This window comes from Myotis lucifugus, unplaced genomic scaffold (assembly GCF_000147115.1).
Source record: "Myotis lucifugus unplaced genomic scaffold, Myoluc2.0 scaffold_24, whole genome shotgun sequence".
Taxonomy (NCBI): domain Eukaryota; kingdom Metazoa; phylum Chordata; class Mammalia; order Chiroptera; family Vespertilionidae; genus Myotis; species Myotis lucifugus.
The window spans coordinates 10,766,636-10,793,201 of record NW_005871072.1 but is presented as its reverse complement, the minus strand read 5'-3'; the positions used below and the strand labels follow the sequence as shown (position 1 = coordinate 10,793,201).

Here is a 26,566-nt window from a genome sequence, read left to right as displayed (position 1 = left end):
TAAATGTTTTTAGAGAAAAGGGAGGGATAGAGATAGAAATATCAATTGGCTGCCTCCTGCATGCCCCGCACTGGGGATTGAGCCCTCAATCTTGGCATAAGCCCTAGTGAGGAATGGAACTGGTGACCTCTTGGTTCATGGGTCAGGCTCAACCACTGAGCCACACCAGTTGAGCAAAATGTTTCAACTCTTGACCCATAATTGAGGCAGATTTGTCCCTAGAATAATTTACAGCTTATTTCCTTCTTTTTAGCCTTCTCCAACCCCCAGCTTTCTGAGTTCCATTCCCTGGTTTGTGAACATCATGGTGCTCTTCTTGTTTCTTTCCTGCTTAGAAAAGAGTCCTAGATGTGGCTGCAGAAAATCTAGGCTGAAATCACTCTACAACCTTGGGAAACAGCTTAACCTTTCCAAGCCACCCTTACCTTGTTTGTAATATGGCGACAACTGTATCTCCTCCCCTGCCCACTTTACAGACTGTGGTGGGGATCAAACAAATATATGAAAGATGTCAAGGTTTCCATTAAGTGTAAAACCTGAATCAAGTGTGAATATCTATTATTTTCATTGCTAAAATAACATCTCATTTAATTAAAATAATTAAACAGTTCGTTAATGAACTAAAGTTGCATTAACATATACATTTTTTAAAGAATTTGGAGGTAAAACCACACATTTGTATTTGGTTAGTAGAATTTGGGGGGCTCCTTTCTGAGTCTCAGCTGAGGCGCTATTCCCCACTCAGGCTGGGGCTCTCTGGTGGAAGTTGGGGGTGGGGCAGTTCTATCAATTAGCTGGGTACTCCTTTTAATTTGATTATTCAAATTCCTGGCAGGTAGAGCAATTAGCTTTTGCTATGTAAAAATATAAATATTGAAATGTCCACAAATCCCCAATGTCATGCCACAAGCAAACATTTATTTAGCTTACATGAGTAGGGGGCTAGTGGTGGGTTGGCCAGTCTAGACTGGGCTCAGCTGTCTCTCACTCTGTTCTTGGGACCAGCTGGCTAGCCAACTAAGCACATTCTTCAAGGCTATGGTAGAGGTGCAAGACAGCAAGCAGACACACAAGCTAGTTACGGCTCAGATGTGGAACTGGCACGCCATTATTTCTCTCTCGTTTTATTGACCAAAACAAGTAACGTGGTGGAACTCGGTGACGAGAAGTGGGGAAATATACAGCAGAGTCTCATTATTTGTGGTATTTATGGTCTATAAAGCCAGCATATACACTGAATTAGTAAAGACTAAACCATTGCTCCCAAGGGAAATACAGGTTAGGTTTCTATGAGACTCTGGTCACATTTTCATCCACAGATCAATACACAACCTTGTTTATATGTGTGTTTCTGTTTAGAGACACCTCATTTACTATATGTTTGGGTCATACATATACACAGTGAAATCACCAACAAAAATGCAAAAAATGTGCCAGGCCGTTGTGGCTCAATGGTTGAGTGTCGACCTATGCACCAGAAGGTCAAGGTTTGATTCTCAGTCAGGGCAAATGCCTGGATTGTGGGCTTGATCCCCAGTGGGGGGCGTGCAGGAGGTAGCTGATCAATGATTCTCTCTTATCATTGATGTTTCTATCTCTCTCCCCCTCTCCCTTCCTCTCTGAAATCAATACAAATATATATTTAAAAATGCAAAAAAAAAAAGTGACACTAAATAGATCGCAAAATGAACACTTGTTTCCAATATGAGACTTCAGCTGGGAACTCAAATTTTTTGCCATTCCTCCACCCATGTCTGCAAATGACTGTGAAAGTGACAAGAGTACTGATTTTGGGGGGAGGGGGTATTGAATTAACAAGTAAATGTTAGCAAGTAGGCAAATTCAAAAAGGAGGCTTCATGAATATTGAGGATGAACAGTACTTTCCCCTTAGTGGAAAAAACTTAATAATATGGCAAAGGCTGTGGATAAAGGAAGGGTTAAAAATGGGGGCCAATAATGTAGAATCTTGGGCCCCATCTCAGACTTACTGAATCAAATTTGCATTTCTGACTCCCCAGATGTTTGTATGCACATTCAGATTTCAGAAGTACTGTCCTTGATAGGATTATAGGTACATCCATGGCAGAGGGGGACAGTTAAGCCCTACAAAGATTAGGGGCCTACTACATTAATAAAGTTTTATAAAATCTATTTTTTTAATCCTCACCCAAGGACATGATTAGAGAGAGGAAGGTGGAGAGAAAGAGAGGGAAATTGAGGTGGGAGAGAAACATGGGTTGGTTGCCTTCCCTACGTGCCCTGACCAGGGATCGAACCCACAACCCAGGTATGTGTCCTGACCAGGAATCAAACTGGCAACCTTTCAGTTGCACAGGGTGATGTTCCCCCAACTGACCATTCTGGCCAGGCTAATAAAGTTTGTGGGGGTTTTTTTAATCCTCACTGGAGGATATTTTCCCTTTAATTTTTAGAGAGAGTGCAAGGGAGAGAGAAAGACAGAGAGAAATATCAATATGAAAGAAACACATCGAGTCATCTCCTGCACGCACCCAGACCAGTGCCTGGGCCAGGGAGGAGCCTGCAACCGACATATGTGCTCTTGACCAGAATCAAACCCGGGACCCTTCGGTCCATAGTCCGATGCTCTATCCACTGAGCCAAACTGGCTAGGGCTAATAAAGTTTTTATGGGTCCAAAAGTCTGGGCATGCTGGGATAACCTTTCTAAGGTGAAGAAAGAGTTATTGTACATTACATTTTCTATTAATTGGGAAGAGGCAGAGCACTTGGTGGGACTTTTTGGCTTTTGGAGGCAGCATATGCCACACATGGGAATACAGCTGCAAGACTTTTATTGAGAAACACAGACAGCTGCCAGTTTAAGTGGGTCCCTGAGGGCACTATAGCAAGTCCAAGCTTAAATGCAAGCTGCCTTGCTATTTGGCTCTATGTCTCAGCAGATCCAATGGTACTTGAGATGTTCATGGGAGTTAAGGATGACGTATGGAGTCTTAGGTAAGCCCTAATAGGAGAGTCATGGTGCAGAAACTCAGGATCAGGAGCAAGTCCATACCTCTGACAGCAAGTCATTTGTAAAATAGCCCCTGGTATGCCACTGAGAGCCTGACCATGAAATTCAAGTATGATGAAACTACAGCTGCCCATCGTGTGCTGGATATTTCAGATTTACCAAACCACAGTTGGGTGGGGATAGCAGCAAGCTATCGGGCAGATAAGAAAAAAGAGGAGTCATGGATTGGAAATTCCTTAGAGGTCAAAGAACAGTGACCAGAAAAAACATGAGTGGAAGAGGTGGAAGTTTCCCAAGAAAGGCAAACTCAGCATAATAATCTTTTCCTCACTCTCTGTTTCTCTCCCTGGATGCCCTCTATTGGGTGCATAATAGTGATATGCACTCTACTCCAGGTCAAATCTCCGGAGTTAGCATTGACAATTCCTGCTCATCAAAGGGACGCCCCCTTAAAACAGTATCTTTTTAACCTGTGCCTGCCTCTCGATCTCCATGGTTACTGCCTTAATTCAATCTCATCAGTTCACATGCAAGTTTTCTACATGACTGACTGTTTCTCATACCAGATTATTCTGTTCACTCCCCAAATACTTATTGTGCATCTATTATGTATCAGGCACTGGGTTAGTCATAGGGGAAACAATGTGAAGAATTTAAAAATATGCTGCTGCAGGCCTCATGGAATTTACAGTCTGGTAGAAGAGAGATACACAAATCCTCCTTAAAATCCTTCCGTGATTCCCTGCTGTTTTCAAGAGGAAGCCCAAATGTCTTCACCGGATTGGCCCTACCTATGTCTCCAGCATCACCTCTAATGACTGTCCCTGAATCTTGCAGGCTCTGCAGCCACAATGTATACTTTCCCTTCTTCAGGGCACCTCTTTTAAAGGGGTTCACTCCCGGTGTCCACCTTTTACAGGAAGCCTTCCAGATACTCCCTTCCCCCTTTAGCTGCACTTCTCTGTAGTTCCAGCACACCTCATTAATGGCATCACACTTTATTGTTCCACCTCTTCTACTCTATGGAGAGCTCAGCTTTGTGTAACCAGTATTTAGTACAGCGTCTGATTCATAAAGGGTTCTGTACTTGACCTTTTTCGTCCAACATGCCTCCCACTCTGCAGTAGCAAACAAGGTCAGCACATCACTTCTGCACCTTGACAAAGGAACTTCTGTGGCATACCTCCCTGGCATCCTCAGGCCTTGGGGCTTTCAGACCAGCAGCTGCCCCGTCTCTACCCCTTAGACTACTAGGGTTTAGTGGTGCGCCCCCTAGCGCCACCGGCTGACGCTGCAGGGGTGGGTGGGGCGCCCGCCACCACGCGGTCCCCGACAGACGCAAGGCGCATGCGTAGCACGAGAGCGCTTGGCTCAGATAGGAAGAGTCCAAGCGTGAGGGGAGCGAGCGGTGGTAGATTCAGATACATTTTCCTTTTGCAGTAGGGAGGTGGCTCTTATTATTTTCCTCTCCGACTGTCCCTTAACTTAAAATGTAAGACTTTCCGCGCAGCTTTGCAGGGAGCGAGAAAGGGGCTAGCGTGTTGTCAAGCTCTTCTTCGCCCTTCAGCACCCCTCCCGGAGGGCGGAGCGTTGGACGGTCCCAGGTCACGGCACGCGGGGCGGAAGCGGCCGCAGCGGCGACCGCGAAGGCTGTCAGAGCTGGCGAGTGGCCGGGCGGAGCTGCCATGGAGCGACACCGCTGGCTGCCGCTGGAGGCCAACCCCGAGGTGAGCGCGGCCCTGATTCCGGCCCGGGGGTGCGGGCGGGGGCGAGGGAAGCCGGGCTCCAGTCGCCGATCCGGGGCAGTTTTGTCTCTAAAGCGTGTTCTCTGTTTCGTTTCCCAGGTCACCAACCCAGGTGAGTGAGATGTCTTGTCGCTCGGGACCCTGGAGCCCTCCCTGGCCGTCTACACCTCCGCGCCCCCCAGGAGGGTCCCAATGGCGGGTGTGCCCGTTTCACGGCCGCCTCCCTCCCACCTGGATACACCCCCAGCTGGCTCCGCTCCTCCCGTGGTCCCGCTCCCCCGTCGGCAAGTGTCCTGCATCTCGGGGTTGGAGGGATGTTCATTCACCCCGTATGCCTAGTCCTCGTTCTCTCTCCGTTTTCCTCCTTTCCTGCTCGTGCCGATGCCATCCTTTTCCCACCCCAGGACCTTCTGGGTGACTCATTTGCCTGCACTCCCTGACTCCAAGCTGTGTAAACTCGCCCACCCGGTCCTGGTCATGTCATCCACCTCCCGCACCGTGAAGTCACCTTCCAACCATCCGGTGCCCCATCAGGTCACTGCTCTTCCCCGCCACGCCCCTTTCCTCGTCCAGTTTCTTAGAACTGGAATTCAGCTCCTTCTGTGCCGTAGGAAGCGCAGTTGGACGGTCCCAGGTCAATAGTTCCCACGCTCTTCCTGGCCACATAACAACCCCGAAAGTTCGCCTGGGTTTGGGGAGGAAGAGGGAACACCCCCCAGCAGCCACTCGATTAAAAGAAGCATCAGTGCTGCCGGGTGTAAACGTCCGTTTTGCCTTACGTTCTCAACAGGTCGTTTGCTTTTTATTGCCGTCTTCGTTTATTTTTACACGGAAATGTTCCTTCCCCATAATCTTCATTCTCATCACCAGAGGATAACGTTGGTCACGTACTTAGTTGGCCTTTGGTTTTCAACGCTTGCAGAAAATTCCTTATATAATGAAAGTAGATAGACATATTTGAATGTTGGCAGCAGAAATCCTTTGTCTTTTTCAGGGTTATTATATGCTGTTGAAAGGACTGTTATTTCCTCAACTCTTATCTCTTTAGTCATCTAGGAAAAGCTTAAAACCCAGCATATAGCTTTTAGATTCTCCTAATGGTGGCGATTCCTATCTATGTTAATTTCCATTTGTATTACCCCCTTTGAGATTTGCTGTTCATTTTTTCCCCCCTAACACATTTTGACCACTTTATAAGCTGAGAGTAACCTTTAGGCAGAAGTCAGTATTTGCAACTTGTGACTTAATGCCATAGGAAAGAAGCGTATTTCTCTTAGACTTAATCCAAAACTTGTTGTACAGCTTTTGTGAAAAATCAGTTTACCATATATCTGGAGAGTGTAGGGTTCCATTGATTTATGTGTTTGTTCTTTCACCAGTACCAAACTGTTTTGATTACTGTAGTTTTATAGTAAGTCTTACTTTTCAAAATTGTTTAGGCTACTTTAGTTTGCGTTTCTATATAAGTTTTACAATCAGCTGGACAGTTTCCACAAAAAGTCCTATTGTGATTTTGATGGTGAATGTGTGCCCAAATCTATAACTACATTTTCGGGGAAATTAGCATTTTAACAATATTGAGTCTTGCAATTCATGAAGATGGTACATCTCATCATTTATTTGACTTGTTACAACAGTGGTTTGTAGTTTCAGCATGTAGTTATTGCACATATTTTGTTAGATTAATACCCAAGTGATTAGTGATTTTGGGGTAAGTGATTAATGATTTTGGGGTGCTATTGTAAGTTACACTGTTTTAAAGTTTTAATTTCTAATTGTCCATTACTATATGTAGAAGTACTTTTTTTTAATGAAAAAGAAACTTTATTTCAGATAAAATTAATATTTCCAAAATTAAGGATAAAGCAAATATACTTCCTTGTGTCCATTATCTTAGGTAATTGTGATTTCCATGAATAGAGTTACTGAGTATCATTTGAATATTTGCCTGTGTGTTTGTTGGAAGCGTCTGTAGCCTTGATAGCAATTCCAGTTTTTCTGAATGCTTCTTTTTCCTTCAGGCATTCCATGTTGCATTCTTCATAAAAGGTAGGATCATTGTAGTAAGCCGTTGGACATTCTTTCAATGCAGAATTTTCTTTCCAGCATTTTACTACTAAGGATTCCAGATTCCTTGCACATACGGTAAATCTTGAACTTGTTCAGAACATCTCTCTTGGGCCTTTTATCATACATTTAGGGATCAAAACATCGTTTTCGACATGTCTGAGATGCTGTTCTGTTGGATTGAGTGCCATCTCGGCAACAGAGCTCAAGATACTGGTTTTTATATTTTGACTTTTGTGTCCTACTGCCTTGCTACAGTCACTTATTCTAGTAGCTTTGTTGTTTAGATGCTGTGTGATTTTCTGTATAGACAATCATATTCTCAATGAATACTCTGTTTTATTTCCACCTTTTCAATCTGTGTGCCTTTTATTTCTTATTGCACTGGTTAAGACCTTCAGTACAACATTGAAGGTTGGAGATAGAACATCCTTGCCTTGTTGCAGATGTTAGGGGGAAAACATTTGATCTGTCATCATAAAAGGTGTTAGTTGTAGGGTTTTGGTAGCTTTTTATCAAGTTAAGAAAGTTCCCTTCTTAGTTTGCTGAGAGTTTTTATTCATGTATCAATGTTGAATTTTCTCAAATGACTTTTCTGCATCTCTTGAGATGATCATTTAAGGAAGAAATAATATCAATTCTACATAAACATAGAAGAAGAGGGACATTTTTCAACTCATTTTATGACCAGCATTACCAGACAAACCATAATAGCAAAGACTGAAAGCCAATGTCCCCCATGAACATAGATGTAAAAATGCTCAACAAAATATTAGCAAAGAGAATCCAACAGTATATAAGAGGATAATATATCCTGACCCAAATAGTTTATCCTGGTATTATAAAGCTGGTTCACCATTCAAGTCAGTCAGTGTAATTACCTATATTAACAGACTAAAGAACAACTATTTTTAAATTATATTATTTCTTTTAATAAGATGTAAGCTTGTTTTACTGGAAATATATTCTGTGATTCAGCTATTATTGGACTTTGTTCCTAGGTAACCTTGTAAACTATAAAAAAAATTCACTTGTTCACATTAATTAAATAGTATTTTGGGAGCATCTTTTAAAAAAAAAATTATTTCAGAAAGAGGGAGAGAGAGAAACATAAATGATAAGAGAAAATAATTGATCGACTGCCCCCTGCATGCCCCTTACTGGAGATTGAGCATGTGCCCTGACTGGGAATCGAGCCCTGACCTCGTGGTTCATGGCTCGACCCTCAATCCCTTGCCATACTGGCCAGGTGGTGGCATCTTTTTTGATACCAGGTACCTGAGCAGGAGGTGGTTATACTTTGATGATTAAAACATGCATAGTTTTCTGCTTTTCAGTCCAATGGGAAGAGACAGAAAAGTAAGTAAATAATTAGCAATAGTATAGGTGCAATGATAGAAATTAACAGGGTACTGTGATGAAGAAATCAGAAAGCATCACAGATTAGAGGGTGACAAGGAGGCCATTCTGAGGTGTTATAAACAGGAGAGATGTTATTTGTATATGACTGTATTATATTTCTGGCATGCTTTGTTATGGTTCAGTCTGTTTTAAAATAATTTATAAAAGAAGTGATGCACTTTTAGTGGGAGAATGTGCAAGTATCTAGGCCAGGGGTGGGCAAACTTTTTGACTCGAGGGCCACAATGGGTTCTTAAACTGGACCGGAGGGCCGGAACAAAAGCATGGATGGAGTGTTTGTGTGAACTAATATAAATTCAAAGTAAACATCATTACATAAAAGGGTACGGTCTTTTTTTTTTTTAGTTTTATTCATTTCAAACGGGCCGGAACCGGCCCGCGGGCCGTAGTTTGCCCACGGCTGATCTAGGCAGTGATTAGTTTTAGCCACAATTTTTGTGGTTGTTTCTTTATTCTCTTTGTATTAGTGATAAAATTGAGGATAGATAATGAATAGAAATTTAATTAACTAACTTAGAATTACTAGGATTAAGCCACAGGTAAACCCCAACAATAGTATCCATCTATACCTTTTCTAATTTTCTCAAGTTGATGGAATAGAAGGCCTTTCACTTATCTCAGTTTCACAGTGTTACCATTTGGGAGTTGCATGTGTTATTATTGTACTTTTAGTTTGAGCAAATACTGGTTTTGCTCTAATGTTGCCTACTTTGTATAAGAATGATCAACAGGATAACAACCTGATCATTATTAACTATTACACATTAACTAGTAACCATGTGTCTCTAGGTATGTTAAGCAGTGATTTCTTTTGTTGGTTAATATGCAGTCAGTCCCTTCTAAGAATATTTTGTCATGCTACAGGTAGGACTTACCTAGAATGAATTAAGTAATAGAAAATTTATTTAAAAATTTTAAGCATCTTTTATTTACACACTAGAAGCCCAGTGCACAAAATTCATGCATGGGCGGGGCGGGGGTGTCCCTCAGCCCGGCCCGCACCCTTTCCAATCCGGAACCCCTTGGGGGATGTCCAACTGCCTCTTACAATCCGGGACTGCTGGCTCCTAACCGCTCGCCTGCCTGCCTGCCTGCCTGCCTGATTGCCCCTAAGCACCTCTGCCTGCCTGCCTGATCACCCTTAACTGCTCCCCTACTGGCCTGATCGCCCCGAACTGCTCCACTGCTGGCCTGATCACCCCTAACCACCTTTGCCTCACCCCGCACCCAGGACCCAGGATTCCCTCCTCCGGCTGGTCGTAGGCACCCAGGACTCGGGCTTCCCTCCCTCTGGTCAGCTGCAGGCACCCAGGACCTGGGCCAGCTTTGCCCAGGCTGGCCGCAGCTGCAGAGGACCATGGGCGGGCAGCTTCGCCCAGGCCACAGTCACTGGTGCCCGGGACCGCAGGGCATGCAGCTTGTCCCTCTCCTGGGCCACAGCCTGGCTAGTCCCCATTCCTCTCTCGTGAGCTCATTTGTGCCTGGCTGGTCCTCATTCCTCTCTCATGAGCTCATTTGTGCCTGGCTGGTCCCCATTCCTCTCTCCCCAGTGTTGAGTGTCTGAGCAATTCTGGCGTGAGGGTGTGATGACCATTTGAATATTAGCTCTTTATTATATAGGGTACATTTAAAGGGGTAATAGAAGCTTGTAGCAGATTTCAGGTAATTAAGCATAAGAATTATAACTTAAAAAAACACACAAAACCTCCAGTCTGTGATGTAGGCAATCAAACATTTCTTCTTATGAGCGCACTAGATTTTCATTCTGATTTTGTTTTGTGATTTGAGTACAACACAGCCACACTATGTATATTTTAAATATTGTTGTGTTTTAGAACCAATAATTTTTGGTATGGAAATCCCCTAAAAATATCCCTAATGGTGATTTTATTGACGAGGTAATACATTTTCTAGCATAATGTATAATATCCAAAGGAAAATAAATTTAATATAACTATTATATTTAGCTTAGATACTTAGAGTTGGGAAAAGAATTAAAGATCATCTGCTGGACTTTTGCCATAAACATACAAAGATTTTCTAGTTAGTAGATCCCATCTTAGGGGAAAACCCTGTTACTCTATCCTCCTCTAGCTACTGTCTCATATCTGTTTCCCTTCTTTGTAAGAATTGTTCATAGGAGCTGTTGCTACTTTCTCATCATCATTTTCCTCCTGTGTTTACTTCTATCTGACTTGTTTCTGTCCTCACCTTTTCATATTAAGTATTTGTGTAGAGTTTACTAATCATCACTTTGCCATCTATTCGTCATTTTCTGTCCCCAAATTTCTTGATCTCTCAGCAACATTTGATAGAGTAGGCCATTCCATCCTTTTAAAAAATATATATTTTATTGATTTTTTACAGAGAGGAAGGGAGAGGGATAGCGAGTTAGAAACATCGATGAGAGAGAAACATCAATCAGCTGCCTCCTGCACGCCCCCTACCGGGGATGTGCCCGCAACCAAGGTACATGCCCTTGACCGGAATCGAACCTGGGACCCTTGAGTCCGCAGGTCGACCCTCTATCCACTGAGCCAAACCGGTTGGGGCCATTCCATCCTTCTTGAAACATCATCTTTTCTTGGCTTCTGTGATAATTCTGGTTGTCCTTCTTTTTCTCTGACTGTTTCCTAGATTCACCTTTGCTAGATCATCTCCCTCTCAACTTCTAAGGAGTTCCTGAGAACCATGTCCTAGTTGTTAATCTTTTGTATGTGCATTCTCTCACTAGTGATGTTTTCTATTGTATAGCATTAATACTATCAATCGTCACATAGTTGATTATATTTCCTCTAAGCCTGGACTTCTCCACCAAATTGGAAACCTGTATATTCAACTACCTCTTTGATATCTCCATTTTGATGTCTTATAGATACCTCAGACTTAACATGGCTGAAAAAGAAATCGGGATTTAACCTCCTCTCACCTGTCCTCCAAATGCATTTTTTCCCCAGGCTTCCAAGGGCACTGCCTTTTTATCTAATGCCCAAGTCAGTGTCATTGAGTCTTCTTCACAACTGTGCTAATTTGGAGAGACTATATTGTATTGATTTGATAGCTTGGGTTTTACCTGGGCTGTGAGACTATGAGCAGTTCCCTAACCTCTGTACCTTAGTTTCTTATAATTCCTCCTGATCTTGTAAAATTGTAAGAATTAAATAAATGACTACATGTAAAGTATGTAGAGCAATTTCTAGAACAAAGCATGCACTCTCTGAATGTTAGCTTTTTAAAATATTGTTCTTTCCCTAACCTCTCTCATCTGGTTGATCTACAAGCCTTGTAGACTTTTCTTTGAAATTCTATTCCAAATCTGGCCATTTTCTTCATTTCCATACTACAGCCCCAACTACCATCATCCTCACTTTAGACAACTGCAGGAGCCTCCTAAATAGTTTTTCTGCTTCTCCTTTCACCTCCCTAAAATCTAGTCTCCATATGTACCCAAAGTGGTTTTTTAAAAATGCAAATGATATCTTTTGACTCCCTGCTTAAAACAGAACACAAAATGGTCTTCCGAACTTCTTACTGTGGTCTGATGAGGAAGTACTGCCCACTGTTGTCCCACACGTGCTGAGCTGTCTTTGAGTGCCATACCCATTCCTGCTTCAGAGTCTTTGCACTTGATCACTTTTTGCTTGAATCATTCTGATCTGGGTTGTTTCATGGCTGTTTATTTCTTGTCATTTGTGGCTTAATTTGAAATCATATCCTCAGCCTTTTCTTCATTAGCAGTTAAAGTTCCTCCCCACCCCCCAAATCTGTACTGACATTGTGTCTTGTTTTATTTTCTTCAAAATACGTACTGCCTTGTAAAATTATCTTGTTTATGTCTTTACTTGCTTATTGGGTGTATACTACTACTAGAATGTAAATTCTATCAGAGCAAAGACATGTCTGAAGTACCAAGAATGGTGCCTGGCTGCTAGCGTATTCTCTATATATAGTGAGTGGGAGAATGAATAAATATACAGCTGCTCCAGAAAATCTTTCTCAAAATCATCTTTAATGTGGTTATGAATCTTTAATATTTTAATGAGCAGCATTCAATCTTATAAAGGTGGTTTAATTTCTTAGAATAATGAGTAGTGTGCCGCGCCAGCACAGCTAAGGGTTCGGTGAGCCTGAGGAGAGGTGGTGAAGGATTAAAGAAAAGACAGACAAGAGAATACAGCTGGGGCTTGGCGATCTCCGGTGCCTGGATGAGGACACAGAAAGACCCAGCCTGCAAGCTGAGGCTTTATTTTATAGTCAGAGAAAAACAAGGAAGTGGTCAACATGTTTACAATGTTCTTGTGAGTTTCACCTTGTTTTGACAGCACTTGCTGCACCTCCCACTCCCATTAGCTGCCTAGGAAGGAACTAGGGAGGGCTATAAGGTTTAGCATAATAAGCTAAGAGAGCTCTGCCCTCCAAGCTGGGACTTGTTTGTGACTCTGCCACAGGTCAGTCTGAGGCTTAACCCTATAGCTGCTCCCTACAGAGTAGTATATAATAAGAGCTAGAAGAATTATATTTATTTTTATTGAAACAAAACCTTTTTCTATAACTTCTTCCAGTTGCACATCAGTCCTCCCACTGAAACCGTACAGAGTAAATCTAATTGCTCTTTCATGTTATTACTGAAAAATATCTGGAGCTAAGGATCATAATAATTTAAGGCTTTTTTTAATGTGCCTAGACTCTCCAGCTGTGATGTCTTCCAAAACCTTATCATTCTTGGTCATCTTCCTTTGAGCTTGCTTCTGTTTGTCATTGTCCTTTATAAAATAGGCCTCCCAGAGCTGATATTATAAGACTTCTTTTTTTTAAACATTTTCAATTACAGTTAATATTCAATATTATTTTATAATAGTTTCAAGTGTACTGCCTAGTGATTATACATTTATATAATTTACAAAGTAATTACTTCCCCAGTCCCCTGTAAGGTCTAGTACGCACTTGGCACAATACATAGTTATTACAATACTAGAGGCCCGGTGCACGACATTCATGCACTGGCGGGGGGGGGGTGGCCCTCAGCCCAGCCTGTGCCCTCTCACAGTCTGGGACACCTCAGGGGATGTCCGCCTGCCAGCTTAAGCCCGCTCCTTAATGCTGCCTCGGAGGCGGGAGAGTCTCCCGCCACCGCTGCTGCACTCGCCAGCCGTGAGCCCGGCTTCTGGCTGAGCAGTGCTCCCTTTGTGGGAGTGCACTGACCACCAGGGGGCAGCTCCTGTGTTGAGCGTCTGCTCCCTGGTGGTCAGTGCATGTCATAGTGATTAGTCGTTTCGCTGTTCGGTCGATTTGCATATTAGGGTTTTATTATATAGGATTATTGACTATGTTCCCTATGCTATACTTTACATCCCATGACTATTTTATAACTACCAATTTATACTTCTTAATCCCTTCACTTTTTTCACCCAGTCCCTCTCATCTGGCAACCATCAGTTTATGCTCTTTATCTATGAGTCTTTCTGTTTTGTTTGTTCATTTATTTTATTCTTTAGTTTCCACATAATCGTAAAATTATATGGTATTTGTCTTCCTCTGATTGACCTATTTCATTTAGCATAATATCCTCTAGGTCCATCCATGTTGCTGCAAATGGTAAGATTTCATTCTTTTTTATGGCCAAGTAATATTTATATTGTATATATACCCATATGTGTACAGTGTATATTGTATATGTACCACTTCTTCTTCATCCAGTTATCTATTAATGGGCACTTAGGTTGCTTTCAAATTTGGGCTATTGTAAATAATGTTGCAGTGAATATGGGACTTCATATATCTTTTCAAATTAGCATTTTGGTTTCTTTGATAAATAACCAGAAGTGAGATTGCTGGGTCATAAGGTAGTTCTATTTTTAATTTTTTGAGGAACATCCATACTGTTTTCCACTGTGGCTGCACCAGTTTACAATCCCACTGAAGTGTTCTTTTTTCTCCACATTTTCACCAACACTTGTTGTTTGTTGATTTATTGATGATAGCCATTCTGACAGGTGTGAAGTAATATCTCATTGAGGTTTCAATTTGCATTTCTCTGAAGTTTAGTGAAGATTGAGGAACAATTAAGCATCTTTTCATATGTCTATTGGCAATCTCTATGTACTCTTTGTAGAAATATCTATTCAGGTTCTCTCCCCATTTTTAAATTGGATTGTTTATTTTCTAGTGGTCAGTTGTTTGTGTTCTTCATAAATTTTGAATATTAACCTCTTATCAGATGTATCATTGGTGAATATCTTCTTCCACTCAGTAGGTTGTTTTTTTGTTTTGTTGATGGTTTCCTTTGCTGTGCAAAACTTTTTAGTTTGGTGTAGTCCGATTTGTTTATTTTTTATTTTGAGGAGATATATCCAAAATAATATTACTAAGAGCAATGTCAGAGAGTTTACTACCCATGTTTTTCTTCTAGGAGTTTTATGGTTTAGGGTCTTACATGTAAGTTTAATACATTTTTAGCTTATTCTTGTGTATAGTGTAAGAAAGTTTTATTTTTTTGTATATAGTATATATGGTTTTATTTTTTTTGCATGTATCTGTTCAGTTTCCCAACACCGTTTATTGAAGAGGTTATCTTTTTCCCATTGTATATTGCCTTCTTTATCATAGATTACTTGACTATATCAGCATGGGTTTATTTCTGAGCTCTCTATTTCTGTCCCATTGATCTATGTGCCTGTTTTTATGCCGGTACCATGCTGTTTTGATTGCTACAGTATTGTAGGATAGTTTGATATCAGATAGTGTGATACCTCCAACTTTGTTCTTTTTTTCTCAATATTGCTGTGACTATTTGGGGTCTTTTGTGATTCCATATAAATTTTAGGATTATTTATAATAGTTCTGTGAAAAATGTCATTTGATAAATGAATTCAGTAAAATAGCAGGATACAAAATTAAAATAATACATCTTTTTATAGCAGACTAGCATTGCGTTACTTTTGTTGACAATTGTGTAGTCAGTCCATATTGAGCCTTCAGAGAAATAAACTCCTTTCTTAATTCCCACATAAAATGTTTTCAGTATTTTGCCTATTCTGTACTTTAATTTCCTTTTTTTTTTTTACTACATCTCTGTTAAAATTAATTTTGCTAGTTTCCAGGTTTTAAGAACCATCATTTTCTCATTTAACTATTAGTTATGCTCCTAGTTTTGTATCTAGCAATTACTACTACAGTGGGGCCTTGACTTACGAGTTTAATTCGTTCTGTGATGGAGCTCGTAACTCAAATTATTCGTATGTCAAATCAAAAAGTGAACGAGTGAGACACGTGATGCTGGGCTGATGTTGTGGCGTTCACAGTGACGTTCACTGCGCCAACTGGCAGTGGGGTATCTGAAGCTGGCTCGTAACCCGAATTTTAGCTCGCAACTCAAAGCAAAAAATCAGCCGAGAGACAGCTCGTATTTCGAAAAACTCGTTAGTCGGGACACTTGTAAGTCAAGGCCCCACTGTAGTATATTTTTAATAATAGTTAAATCAAGCAATTACTAAATAAGTATAATTTCTGGCATAACCCACAGCATTAATGAATTTGTAATAAGGAAGAATCTATTGCTGTCCAGGATCTTAGGTCTTAAAGACCAGAGAAAGTGGCTTTAGAACAAATTTGAAAGGAAAGTAAATTTAATTTTTCTATTAAAAATTACAAAATCAGATTTTTTTGTTATTTGACTGTCACCTAAAGATTGAGGGACAATTCATTGTAAATCAGGGCAGTGGCCAACAGTGTTTAGATAGAGAACTGCAATTTGTGTGCAGAACTCTGGAGGGAAGAGAAGGTTATGGACCCCTTTAAGAACTTGAAGACTTCGTTGTGGCTCAAGTTAGGAAAAAAGGTACAAAAAGAAACTTCAGTGAGAAATGTGGCTCAAGAAGTAAACGGGTGCCAGCACATCCAGAGTTCTGCATGTGGATTCTGGCAGTGAGACCTTGAAAAATCATGTAACCTCTCAAACTCAGTTTTCTTATTGGTGAAAGGATATAATAAAACCTCCCTTTCCCATTGCAGTAAAGTTGAAGTGCATTAAAACTCCGCAAATGGTTTAGGATGCATCATAATCTTAAAAATCATTATAAATAATTTAAATACTCTTTATCTGGTGGAAAGTTTATCATTGGGCCATTGAATAAAAAGCATAAGTTGACCAAGGATATTGTTATTTACTAATTTTTTTGACTGGCCAATATTTTAGAGGCATTGTGAAAATTTAGTGAGCTAATCAGTCAGAATATTTTGTTATTCTATTGCCCAGTATTTAGAAAAGCCAGAAGACTGGTCTTAGAAGTTATAAGAGTCTTTATTTGGCTTCATGCAAACAGTATGCTAATTGTATAGAGATAGCTTTGCAAATGCATATGATACTTTTCTCTGTGAGTAGACTAGAGAGATTTTTGGAGGGTATAGTTCTAAGACTTTTTTTGGGTTTTCTTCCAGCTTTGTGAATTTCAATAAAATACACATGTATCAGTTCTATTGATTTGTAACTTAGAAGCTGCATTTAGCTATTACAAATTACACTTTTTAAAAATGCTGGAAAATAAAAAGTTGAGTTCACACCATTCAAGCTAACTGCTGTTAATATTTTAGAGAATTTTCTTCTAATTTTTCTCTATTTGCATATAATCATCAAACCCACAGAAGGGTTTATTTTAAATGATAAAAGTACAACACCTTTAAGATTTAAAGTAAGAGGTAAAAGTTGAAGACTTACCTCCCCACTCTTTTTCCACTTCTCAGAGGTATTTACTATTAATACCTGCTTTTATTCATTTTTTTCATCTGATGACTTCCTGTTTGAGTCTTACCCGTAACAATGGGGGAAGGGTGGGGGTCAGAGGATTCAACCAGTATACAGTGGGGCCTTGACTTACGAGTGTCCCGACTAACGAGTTTTTCGAGATACGAGCCATCTCTCGGCCAATTTTTTGCTTTGAGATGCGAGCTAAAATTCGGGTTACGAGCCAGCTTCAGATACCCCACCGCTAGTTGGCGCAGGAACGTCACAGTGAACGCCACAACATCAGCCCAGCATCACCTGTCTCATTTGTTCACTTTATGATTTGACATATGAATAATTTGAGTTACGAGCTCCATCACGGAACGAATTAAACTCGTAGGTCAAGGCCCCACTGTACTTAATAGATATTACTTTAGTTGAACTTTATATCAATCTCATTTGATTGGCGATATGAGTAACATGTAAAGGAAATCTATGACTTCATTGATAGTTTTTGTATTTAATTCATTTTTGTATTTAATTTAATCGGCTGTTTAATCATTAATTGTGTCTGCAATTTGATACTACTCAGTGTCACTACAGCTGCTGCCTTTGGAGCTTGGTACTTTTTATACTTGTTAGCTTTGGCTGACATGGAGTAAGTTTACTGCTTACTTCACATTAATTTACCAGTTATGTCCAGACTGTTTTTTTCACTAAAATGTTTAACTGTTACTTTAACTTTGTAAGCACAGATGTGAAATTTCCTGCTACAGGTACCATCTTGTTTTATAACTTAATTACAATATGGTTTTTAGGGGTACATAACATTAACATATACATTTAAGTCCTCTTATCAGGGTTAGGACTGTCAGTCCTGTGCAGGTAATATTTGGAGTTGATTAAATGAATGCCTGATTTTAGATTAACAACCAAATGTATCTTTTCTATCTCTTTAATGTGACACAAATAAAAACAAAATATAGCCCTAGCCAGTTTGGCCAGTGGATAGAGTGTCAGCCTGTGGACTGAAGGGTCCTGGGTTTGATTCCCGGACAGGACACAGGCCTGGAAGGCAGCCAGTGGATGATTCTCTATCCCTCTCCCTTCCTCTCTGAAATCAATAAAAAATATATATATTTAAATAAACACATATCTAAGACCTTATTTTTGACCAATATGTTATCAATAAGTAGAGTTTCTTCTACTGGCTGATTGTGCCGGGCCAGCACAGCCAAGAGTTCAGTGAGCCTGAGGAGTGGCGGTGAAGGATTAAAGAAGACAGACAAAGAGAATACAACTGGGGCTCAGTGGATCTCCGGTGCCTGGATGAGGACACAGAAAGACCCAGCCTGCTAGCCAGGCTTTATTTTATAGTGAGATCAAAACAAGGGTAGTGGTCAACATGTTTAAGATGTTCTTGTGAGTTTCACCTTGTTTTGGCAGCACTTGTTTTGGTAGCACTTGCTGCACCTCCCACAGCCTATTAGCTACCTAGGAAGGAACTAGGGAGGGCTATAAGGTTAAGCTTAATTAAGCTAAGAGGCTCTGCCCTCCAAGCTGGGACTTGTTTGTGGCCCTGTCACAGGTCAGTCTGAGGCTTAACCCTAGAGCTGCTCCCTACAGCTGATAAATGGATGGGAATACCTGTGTGTGAGATTAATAATGCTGTTTATGACATGGCTTACTTCCCATTAGTTTAGCACAGATTTTCAACTAGTAAGTTGTAAGAATTTTTAAAACATGCAATACCTGACTACTGAGTCAGGGACACTGACCTCTTTTCCCTTAGATTGTGAAATAAGAAAATGACAATAGCCAACACAACAGTGGCCGTCCTGTGTGAATGACCTGTCTTAAACCATAAATATATAGGTCATATAATAAAGTTGCATCGTATCAGTCATGTTGCATAATAATGTTGCATCTGATTGGTTACCAGAAATACTTATATCTAAATACAGACGCCTGATTTTTTAAAATACATTTTTATTGAATCAGAGATGAAGGGAGAAGGAGAGATAGAAATATCAAAAATGAGAGAGAATCATTGATCGGCTGCCTCCTGCATGTCCCCTACTAGGGATTGAGTCCGCAACCCAGGCTGTGCTCTGACCTGGAATTGAACTGTGACCTTCTGGTTCATAGGTCAATGCTCAACCATTGAGCCCCATCGGTTGGGCAGACACCTGATTCTTTTAAAAGTCACTTTGAAGCAAAAAGGTTAGGTAATTACTATTGTTATTATTTTTTTAATCAAAATTATACCTATTTTTTGTTAGAATAGCAAAATATATTTTTGGGGTGCTGTAGAATTTTAGTAATTAGTTTATGTGTGCTATGAGATGCAAAAGGTTGAAAATTGCTGATTTAGCAAGATCTGATCTGATGAACTAAGAACATGTGACCATTCTTTAGGGAGAAATACCTAAGGCACCTTTTTATTTTTTTAAATATATTTTTATTGATTTAGAGAGGAAGGGAGAGGGAGAGAGAGATAGAAACATCAATGATGAGAGAGAACCATTGATCGGCTGCCTCTTGCACATCTTCTACTGGGGACCGAGCCCGCAACCCAGACAGGAGCACTGTCTCAGAATGGAACCGTGACCTCCTGGTTCATAGGTCCAACGTTCAACCACTGAGACATGCTGACTGATGATGATGTTAGATCAATAGATGCTATAATGTATTTTTGAGGTAAGGTATAATGATGAATTCTTAACATGATTTTTTTGTTTCCTCTTCTCATTTTTTCTGTCATCTGAAACTTATTTTGTGATAGTACACTTATTTTGTGATAGTACACTTTAAAAAATCATCTTTATTCAGTATAGACATTTGTTAAGAATTTGTGAAATTGACATAATTCTCATTACATTTTACTTTTTTTCTCTCTGCAGTAGATTAGGGCCTGGCATTTTATTTTCCTATGAAATCTTAATAAAAAAAAACACTATTCTTGCCCTGGCCGGTGTTTCCCAGTGGTTAGAGCGTTGGCCTGCACACCAAAGGGTCGTGGATCGATTCCCAGTGAAGGGCATGTACCTGATTGCAGGTTGGATCCCTGGCCTGGTCTGGGCACATGGGGGAGGCAACCAATCTATGTGTCTCTCTCACATCAATGTTTCTGACTCTCAACCTCTCCCCACCCCCTAAAAGTCAATGAAAAAAATATACTTGGGTGAGGATTAACAACAAAAACAAAACAAACCACTATTCTTTTGTTATAGTTGTTTTGCCAGATATAATAATCGGTACAGTTGACTGGGTTTCATTGTGTACTAGAGGTCAGGAAGCCAGTAGTGTACTCCTTATATCAAGCATTATCTGTTGTTCGCACAAGTCCATTGGACTTTTTTGGCTTTATATAATCTTTACTTACTGATATGATTTATGATATCTACCTATTTATTTTTAAACTTCAGGCAAGTAGAATAAACTGTGTTGATCTTCTAAAATAATTATCTACTAGGACTTGTATGGGTTTGGTGAAATCCTGGCTTATTATATTCTGTCCCAAAGTAATGGATTTTGAAAAACATTGTGCTTAGTATCATCCCCTATTTATGGGAAACCTACTTCATTCTTATTGAATATCAGTAATATTTGTACCCTATATTCCCTTTTATGTATTAGACTAAAGGCCCAGTGCACAAATTCATGCACAGGTGGGGTCCCTTGGCCTGGCCGGTGATTGGGGCCTATTGGGGGCTGGCCAGCAAGGGGGAGGGACCACAGGAGGTTGGCCAGCCAGTCAGGGGGGCCGGCTGGCTGGGGTGAGGGGCCGCAGGAGGTTGGCCGGCTGGGGGAGGAAGGGGCCTTGAGAGGTTGGCTGGCTGGCCCCCTCCAATCTGGGCTGATGGGGGGGGGGGCGGCCAGCCGAGAGTAGGGGCCACAGGAGGTTGGCCGGGCAGGGGAAGGGGCTGCGGGAGGTTGGCCGGCCAGCCAGTGCCGGTTGGGGAGGATCCGCAGGAGGTTGGCTGTGGGAGTGCACTGACCACCAGGGGCAGCTATTGCATTGAGCATCTTCCCCCTGGTGGTCAGTGTGCGTCATAGCGACTGGTTGACCCGTTGTTCAGGTTGTTTGGTTGTAATGGTGCTTAGGCTTTTATATACTAGTATATGGATACACAGTATTTACATGTTGATTATTTCCTTATTAACACTATATATACATATATATTTTTTTCCCTCTTTTACCAGTTTCTCAAACAATTAGGCCTGCATCCTAAATGGCAATTTGTCGATGTATATGGAATGGATCCTGAACTCCTTAGCATGGTACCAAGACCAGTGTGTGCAGTATTACTTCTCTTCCCTATTACAGAAAAGGTAATTGTTAAGATATAAAGTTTTCAGTAAATGCAAAGTTCTCTTTTATTGTTCTATTAAATATTATGTTTTTCTCTAACAACAAATGACTCCCTTCTTGCATAAAAAGAAAAAATCTAGGGAGCAGGGATACCTTAAATATCTAGTTTTATTGAAGAGATGATATTTAGATTTTGATTTATAGACTGACAATAAAACCCTTAGTTAGTCTTTTAAACTTGTGTAATTTTCTTCTTTTAAAAAATTTAGTGATATTGCCTCAACTATGGTTTGATGTGACATTTATTCACATTTTGATGTATATACTTTAAGAATTTTTTATTGATTTTTGGACAGAGGAATGGAGAGGGAGAGAGAATCATTGATGTGTCAAAGCGGAACATCCATTGGCTGCCTCCTGCATGCCCCCTACCAGGGATTGAGCCCACAACCCAAGCAGATGCCCTGACCGGGAATCGAACCAGTAACCCTTTAGTGCACGGGCCATCAACCAGCCAACTGAGCAACACTGGCCAGGGCTTAATGTATATACTTTAGAAATGCTAAGTAATATGATGATCTTAAATCTGTCTTAGAAAATATGTGAATAAAGAATATGTTCAAATGCTCAATGTATAAGATATGTAAATTTAAAAATATATGTAAAAAGAAATCTGCTTTTTTTAAGGTGATAGGTATAACTAATGGCATGGGTTACATTATTTTCAGGATAAACTTGATTTGGGTGGAAACACTAAGATTAAACATAGTTTAATTGGCAGATTTAGGATGTGTTGGAATTATAGATAGTTATTACATTTCTATTTAAATTCCAGTCACTGTATTTCAGGCCTTCTAGAATGATGTCATATAGATATATGTATTATGGAGCCAGAACATTAAGTTCATTTTAATACAGCTTGTAAGTCCAAATCTTTCTGATTTTTATTTAAACTTAGAAACAATAGGATGAACTTGGTAGTTTTAAAAAATGAAGTAAATGTTTGGGAAGATATATGAGAAATGAGGTGTTGATGATTTGGCATAAAATGCTCAGGTCATCTTATTTTTCAGTAATAGAAGGAGCTGTGTCTCACAGAAATTAAGAGTTAGGCTTTGCTCAGTCCTAGAAATTCCTGGATCATTTTCTTTATACCAAAACTAATTAACCTCAGTTCAAGATAAAATAAAAAATACTGCAATATTTCTCTTTTTTAGTTAGGAGTGCTGTAAAACAAATTAGTTAAAGAAGGGATATTTCTTCATATTAGCTGTTTGTACTATTCATAGAAATTTAGAGTTAGAAATTTCTTGTGGTTATCCAGTATTAGACTGAACACCTACTTTTAGTGGTGAGGTTGTGATTATTCTGGAATTTGAGGTAGAGTAGGACAAATACTTAAATTTATACTCTTCTACTCCAGTGTTGACTTCCCTTTCTTAGATTGCTAAAATAAGCAAGTAGATACCTACCTCAGGATCCCAATTGTAAGGAACAGTAAAAAAAAAAAAAAGTCAGCTTCTTAAAGCTTAGGCTTTTTTAGTTGGTGTGATATAAATGTGAGTCTATATCTGAATTGGAAATTTTCCAAACCATTTATTTTTATGATCTACTTTTTTTTAAAGGGATAAGTAGGATTTGCTCTTTATTTAGTGGGTCGTCAGTATTAAAGAGAGCATGTTATCCTTATCAATAGGCCTTCTTCATATAAATGGATCATTAGTACTAAAAAGCTTATTGTGTCTATTGCTAGAAAGAACATACACTTCTATAAGTTATTAATAGATACTGGTAAGTACTAGAATAATCGATAAATAACATAGAAATACATAAGTAGCGAATATAGTGGTATCTGTTACTTTCTCATGTCTCTTACAATTTGGTAGGTTCCCCATTTCAGCTCATAAGTGACATTAAAGTTACCCAAGGATATCTAGTGGATGTTTTAAGAGATACAAAGTGTTTTGGTCTTCTGTGTTCTAATTTAGGAACTGATTATGTTGTTGCAAATGGCTTAAGTGTGTTAAAGCAAAAGAACTGTCATGGGTACCTCATTACCCTTTAAATAAAGTGAATTATGGTTTTAAATGTGTACTTTATAGTTGAGTTTACCAGCCAAGGAATCATAGTTGGAAAGGCTATAAATTATTTCTTTCTGATATTTTGATTTCTCTCTTCACCATGTGTTTTCACTTTGGTCTGCCATAATTACATTTTATTTTTTTCTAGACTTGCTCTGTATCATTTTATGATTTTTCTTCTAAGCATTAAATCTTGTGAAGTTATCAAATATTTTGCTTTGTTAGCAAGGAACAATAATATTAAACAGCAACAAGAAACTGAACTGTAGAACCATACAAACATAACAGGATAAGACCTTACTATATTGAACATTTCAGTTTTTATCAACTGAACTTATATGAATGAAATAATGGTTCAGAATTTATTATGAAAACATAACTATCAGTTTGTACTTCTTAATCTCTTCCCCTTTCTCACCCGGCCCCCTAACCCCTCTCCTCTCTGGCAACCATCAGTCTGTTCTCTGCATCTTTGAGTCTGTTTCTATATTGTATGTTTATTTACTTTTTTCTTTAGATTCTATATATAAGTGAAATCATATGGTGTTTGTCTTGCTCTCACTGACTTATTTCACTTAGTATAATACCCTCTAGGACCATCCTTACTGTTGAAAATGGTAATAATTTCATTTTTTATGGCCAAGTAGTATTCCATTGTATATATGTACCACAACATTTTATACAATTGTCTATTGACAGGCCCTTGGGTTGTTTCCATATCTTGGCTATTGTAAATAACACTGCAGTGATGGACACAGGTTAGAAATGAGTGAGGAGAATTAGTGTTTGGATTTCTTCGGATATATACCCAGAAGTGGAATCACTGGGTCATAAGGCAGTAACATTTTTAGTTTGTTGACAACCCTCTATATTGTTTTTCCTAGTAGCTACACCAGTCTGCATTCCCACCAACAATGCACAAGTGTTCCCTTTTCTCCACGTCCTCGCCAACACTTGTTGTTTGTTGATTTATTGATGGTAGCCATCTGGCAGGTGTGAGGTGATAACTTAGTGTGGTTTTAACACTTGGAGTTGGGGAAACGAGTTAAGTCGGCTCGCGTGAATTGCGCGTACTCCGCGGGAGCCGTCTTTAACTCGGTTCATATAGATTTGCGGTGGAGTGCGGGAAACGTGTAAACTCGGGCCGATTGTAACTGCGTATTACCAAATATTTGTTTGTAATCCACCCTTTTGGTGGATGGAACAAAACCAAAAGACAGAGCCATCTTATATTTTGGCGGGAAATTCACCCCACACCGGAGTGTTAATTTGCATTTCTCTGAAGATGAGTGACTTTGAACATCTTTTCATATGTCTCTTGGCCATCTATATGTCCTCTTTGAAGAAGTGTCTATTCAGTTCTTTGCTCATTTTTTAATTGGATTGTTGTTATTTGTTTGTTTTATGGTGAGTTGTGTGAATTCTTTATAAATATTGGATATCAACTCCTTATGAATATGTTCTTCCATTCATTAGGTTGTCTTTGTGTTATTGATGGATTCCTTTGTGTGCAAAAACTTTTTAGTTTGATGTAGACAGTACAAAAATAAAGAAAAAACCTGTACTTTTGAAACAGGCGGTTGACCAGATTTGGCCTGTTGGTTCTAGTTTGCTGACTCCTTACTCTATTGGAATTTGAAAATTATAGACAAAACAATAAAGTCATCTTTCTACTCTCCCCTTCTGCTTCTCCTCACTCATTTTTAACCTTTTGAAAATAATTTGTCAAAATTATTAGCTGCGCAGCTAATAATGGCAAAGCAAGGATGTGAATTCTGGCAGTCATATGTAGAGCTCACACTTTTGACATTCATCATTATGCCATATTGGTTTTACAACCAGTTATTAGAAATAATGGTGAATGTTCTGAATATTGTATGCTTATAAATATAGTGTGAATTTTGTTATGATAGGATGATTCAACTATATAGAAATATAAAAAGCAGAAAGTAAAAATCCTCTAGGAATCTCTTATCCCAGAGATAACCTCTGTTAATTTTTTTTATATCCTTTCAGATTTTCAATAGATATATAAAATAAATATTTTAAAAATATAAATAAGAATTTTATTAATGTACATTGACCTACAAGAACTCTATAATCATAGATAAATTTCTAAGTAAGAATATGTAAATCTACTTTATTCTTTTAAAAGTAGTATTTTAGTAAGATATCCCATACAGTTAGAATTTTTGAAGTTTTATGTTTAAGTCCTTTATAGTATATTATTTTCATATTTTGACTATTGGCTTTTTCTTTAATAGTATGAAGTATTCAGAACAGAAGAGGAGGAAAAAATAAAATCTCAGGGACAAGATGTTAAATCGTCAGTATATTTCATGAAGCAAACAATCAGCAATGCCTGTGGAACAATTGGACTGATCCATGCTATTGCCAACAATAAAGACAAGATGCATTTTGGTAAATAACTTTTCACTACTGCTGTTTTCATCCCTTAAAGCAGTGATTCTCAACCTTCCTAATGCCGCGACCCTTGAATACAGTTCCTCATGTTGTGGTGACCCCAAACCATAAAATTATTTTCGTTGCTACTTTATAACTGTAATTTTGCTACTGTTATGAATCGTAATGTAAATATCTGACATGTAGGATGAATTTTCATTGTTACAAATTGAACATGATTAAAGCATAGTGATTAATCACAAAACAATATGTAATTATATGTGTTTTCCGATGGTCTTAGGCGAACCCTGTGAAAGGGTCGCTACCCACAGGTTGAGAACCGCTGCTTTAAAGTATAAGCTAACTTATTGAGCACTAGGTGGTGCTCTAATTCTTTCTTTCAAAGTACTACACAGAATATTTTCCTCCCTTCTTTCATTTATAATGGGGATGCATATACTGTTAGAAGAACTAATAATCCTTCTCATTCTTTTATATTGTTGATAAACGGAGGTTTAAGAAACAAACAACTTAAGCCTTATCATTTAGGCCAATATTCTTACATGCCTAATTTACCAGTGAAAGGGTTTTACCTGAAAAATAGGCAGCATGCTTCTAGTATTTTCATATACCAGTCTCTTTGAGATATCAAGCTTTTTTAATTTTATCTTCTTTAATATTCTCAGAATCTGGATCAACCTTGAAAAAATTTCTAGAGGAGTCTGTGTCAATGAGCCCTGAAGAACGAGCCAGATACCTGGAGAACTATGACGTCGGTACCTTCTATTTGTCTTGATTTTATATGTGGGCAGAGTTTTATG

General features: G+C 39.3%; 1 protein-coding gene across 7 annotated transcripts in view; it reads left to right on the top strand.

Moving 5' to 3' along the window:
- The first annotated feature begins 4,641 nt into the window (after nucleotides 1-4,641).
- UCHL3 (ubiquitin C-terminal hydrolase L3) overlaps nucleotides 4,642-26,566 on the top strand; it is a 52,290-nt gene continuing 30,365 nt past the window's right edge. For 4 of the 7 annotated variants that reach the window (XR_002828564.1, XM_023751724.1, XM_023751722.1 and 1 more), the window contains exons 1-4: nucleotides 5,105-5,272; nucleotides 21,153-21,281; nucleotides 25,607-25,763; nucleotides 26,432-26,517. Coding sequence is in view for 6 of the 7 variants with exons in the window: in XM_023751724.1 (XP_023607492.1) it covers nucleotides 5,120-5,272; nucleotides 21,153-21,281; nucleotides 25,607-25,763; nucleotides 26,432-26,517 (525 nt within the window). In the remaining variant the exon portion in view is untranslated. Of the gene's footprint in view, nucleotides 4,721-4,837; nucleotides 4,847-4,889; nucleotides 5,023-5,104; nucleotides 5,273-6,756; nucleotides 6,788-19,526; nucleotides 19,647-21,152; nucleotides 21,282-25,606; nucleotides 25,764-26,431; nucleotides 26,518-26,566 lie in introns of those variants that run through there. The other 3 variants (XM_023751725.1, XM_023751727.1, XM_023751726.1) reach the window with 3 other exon arrangements.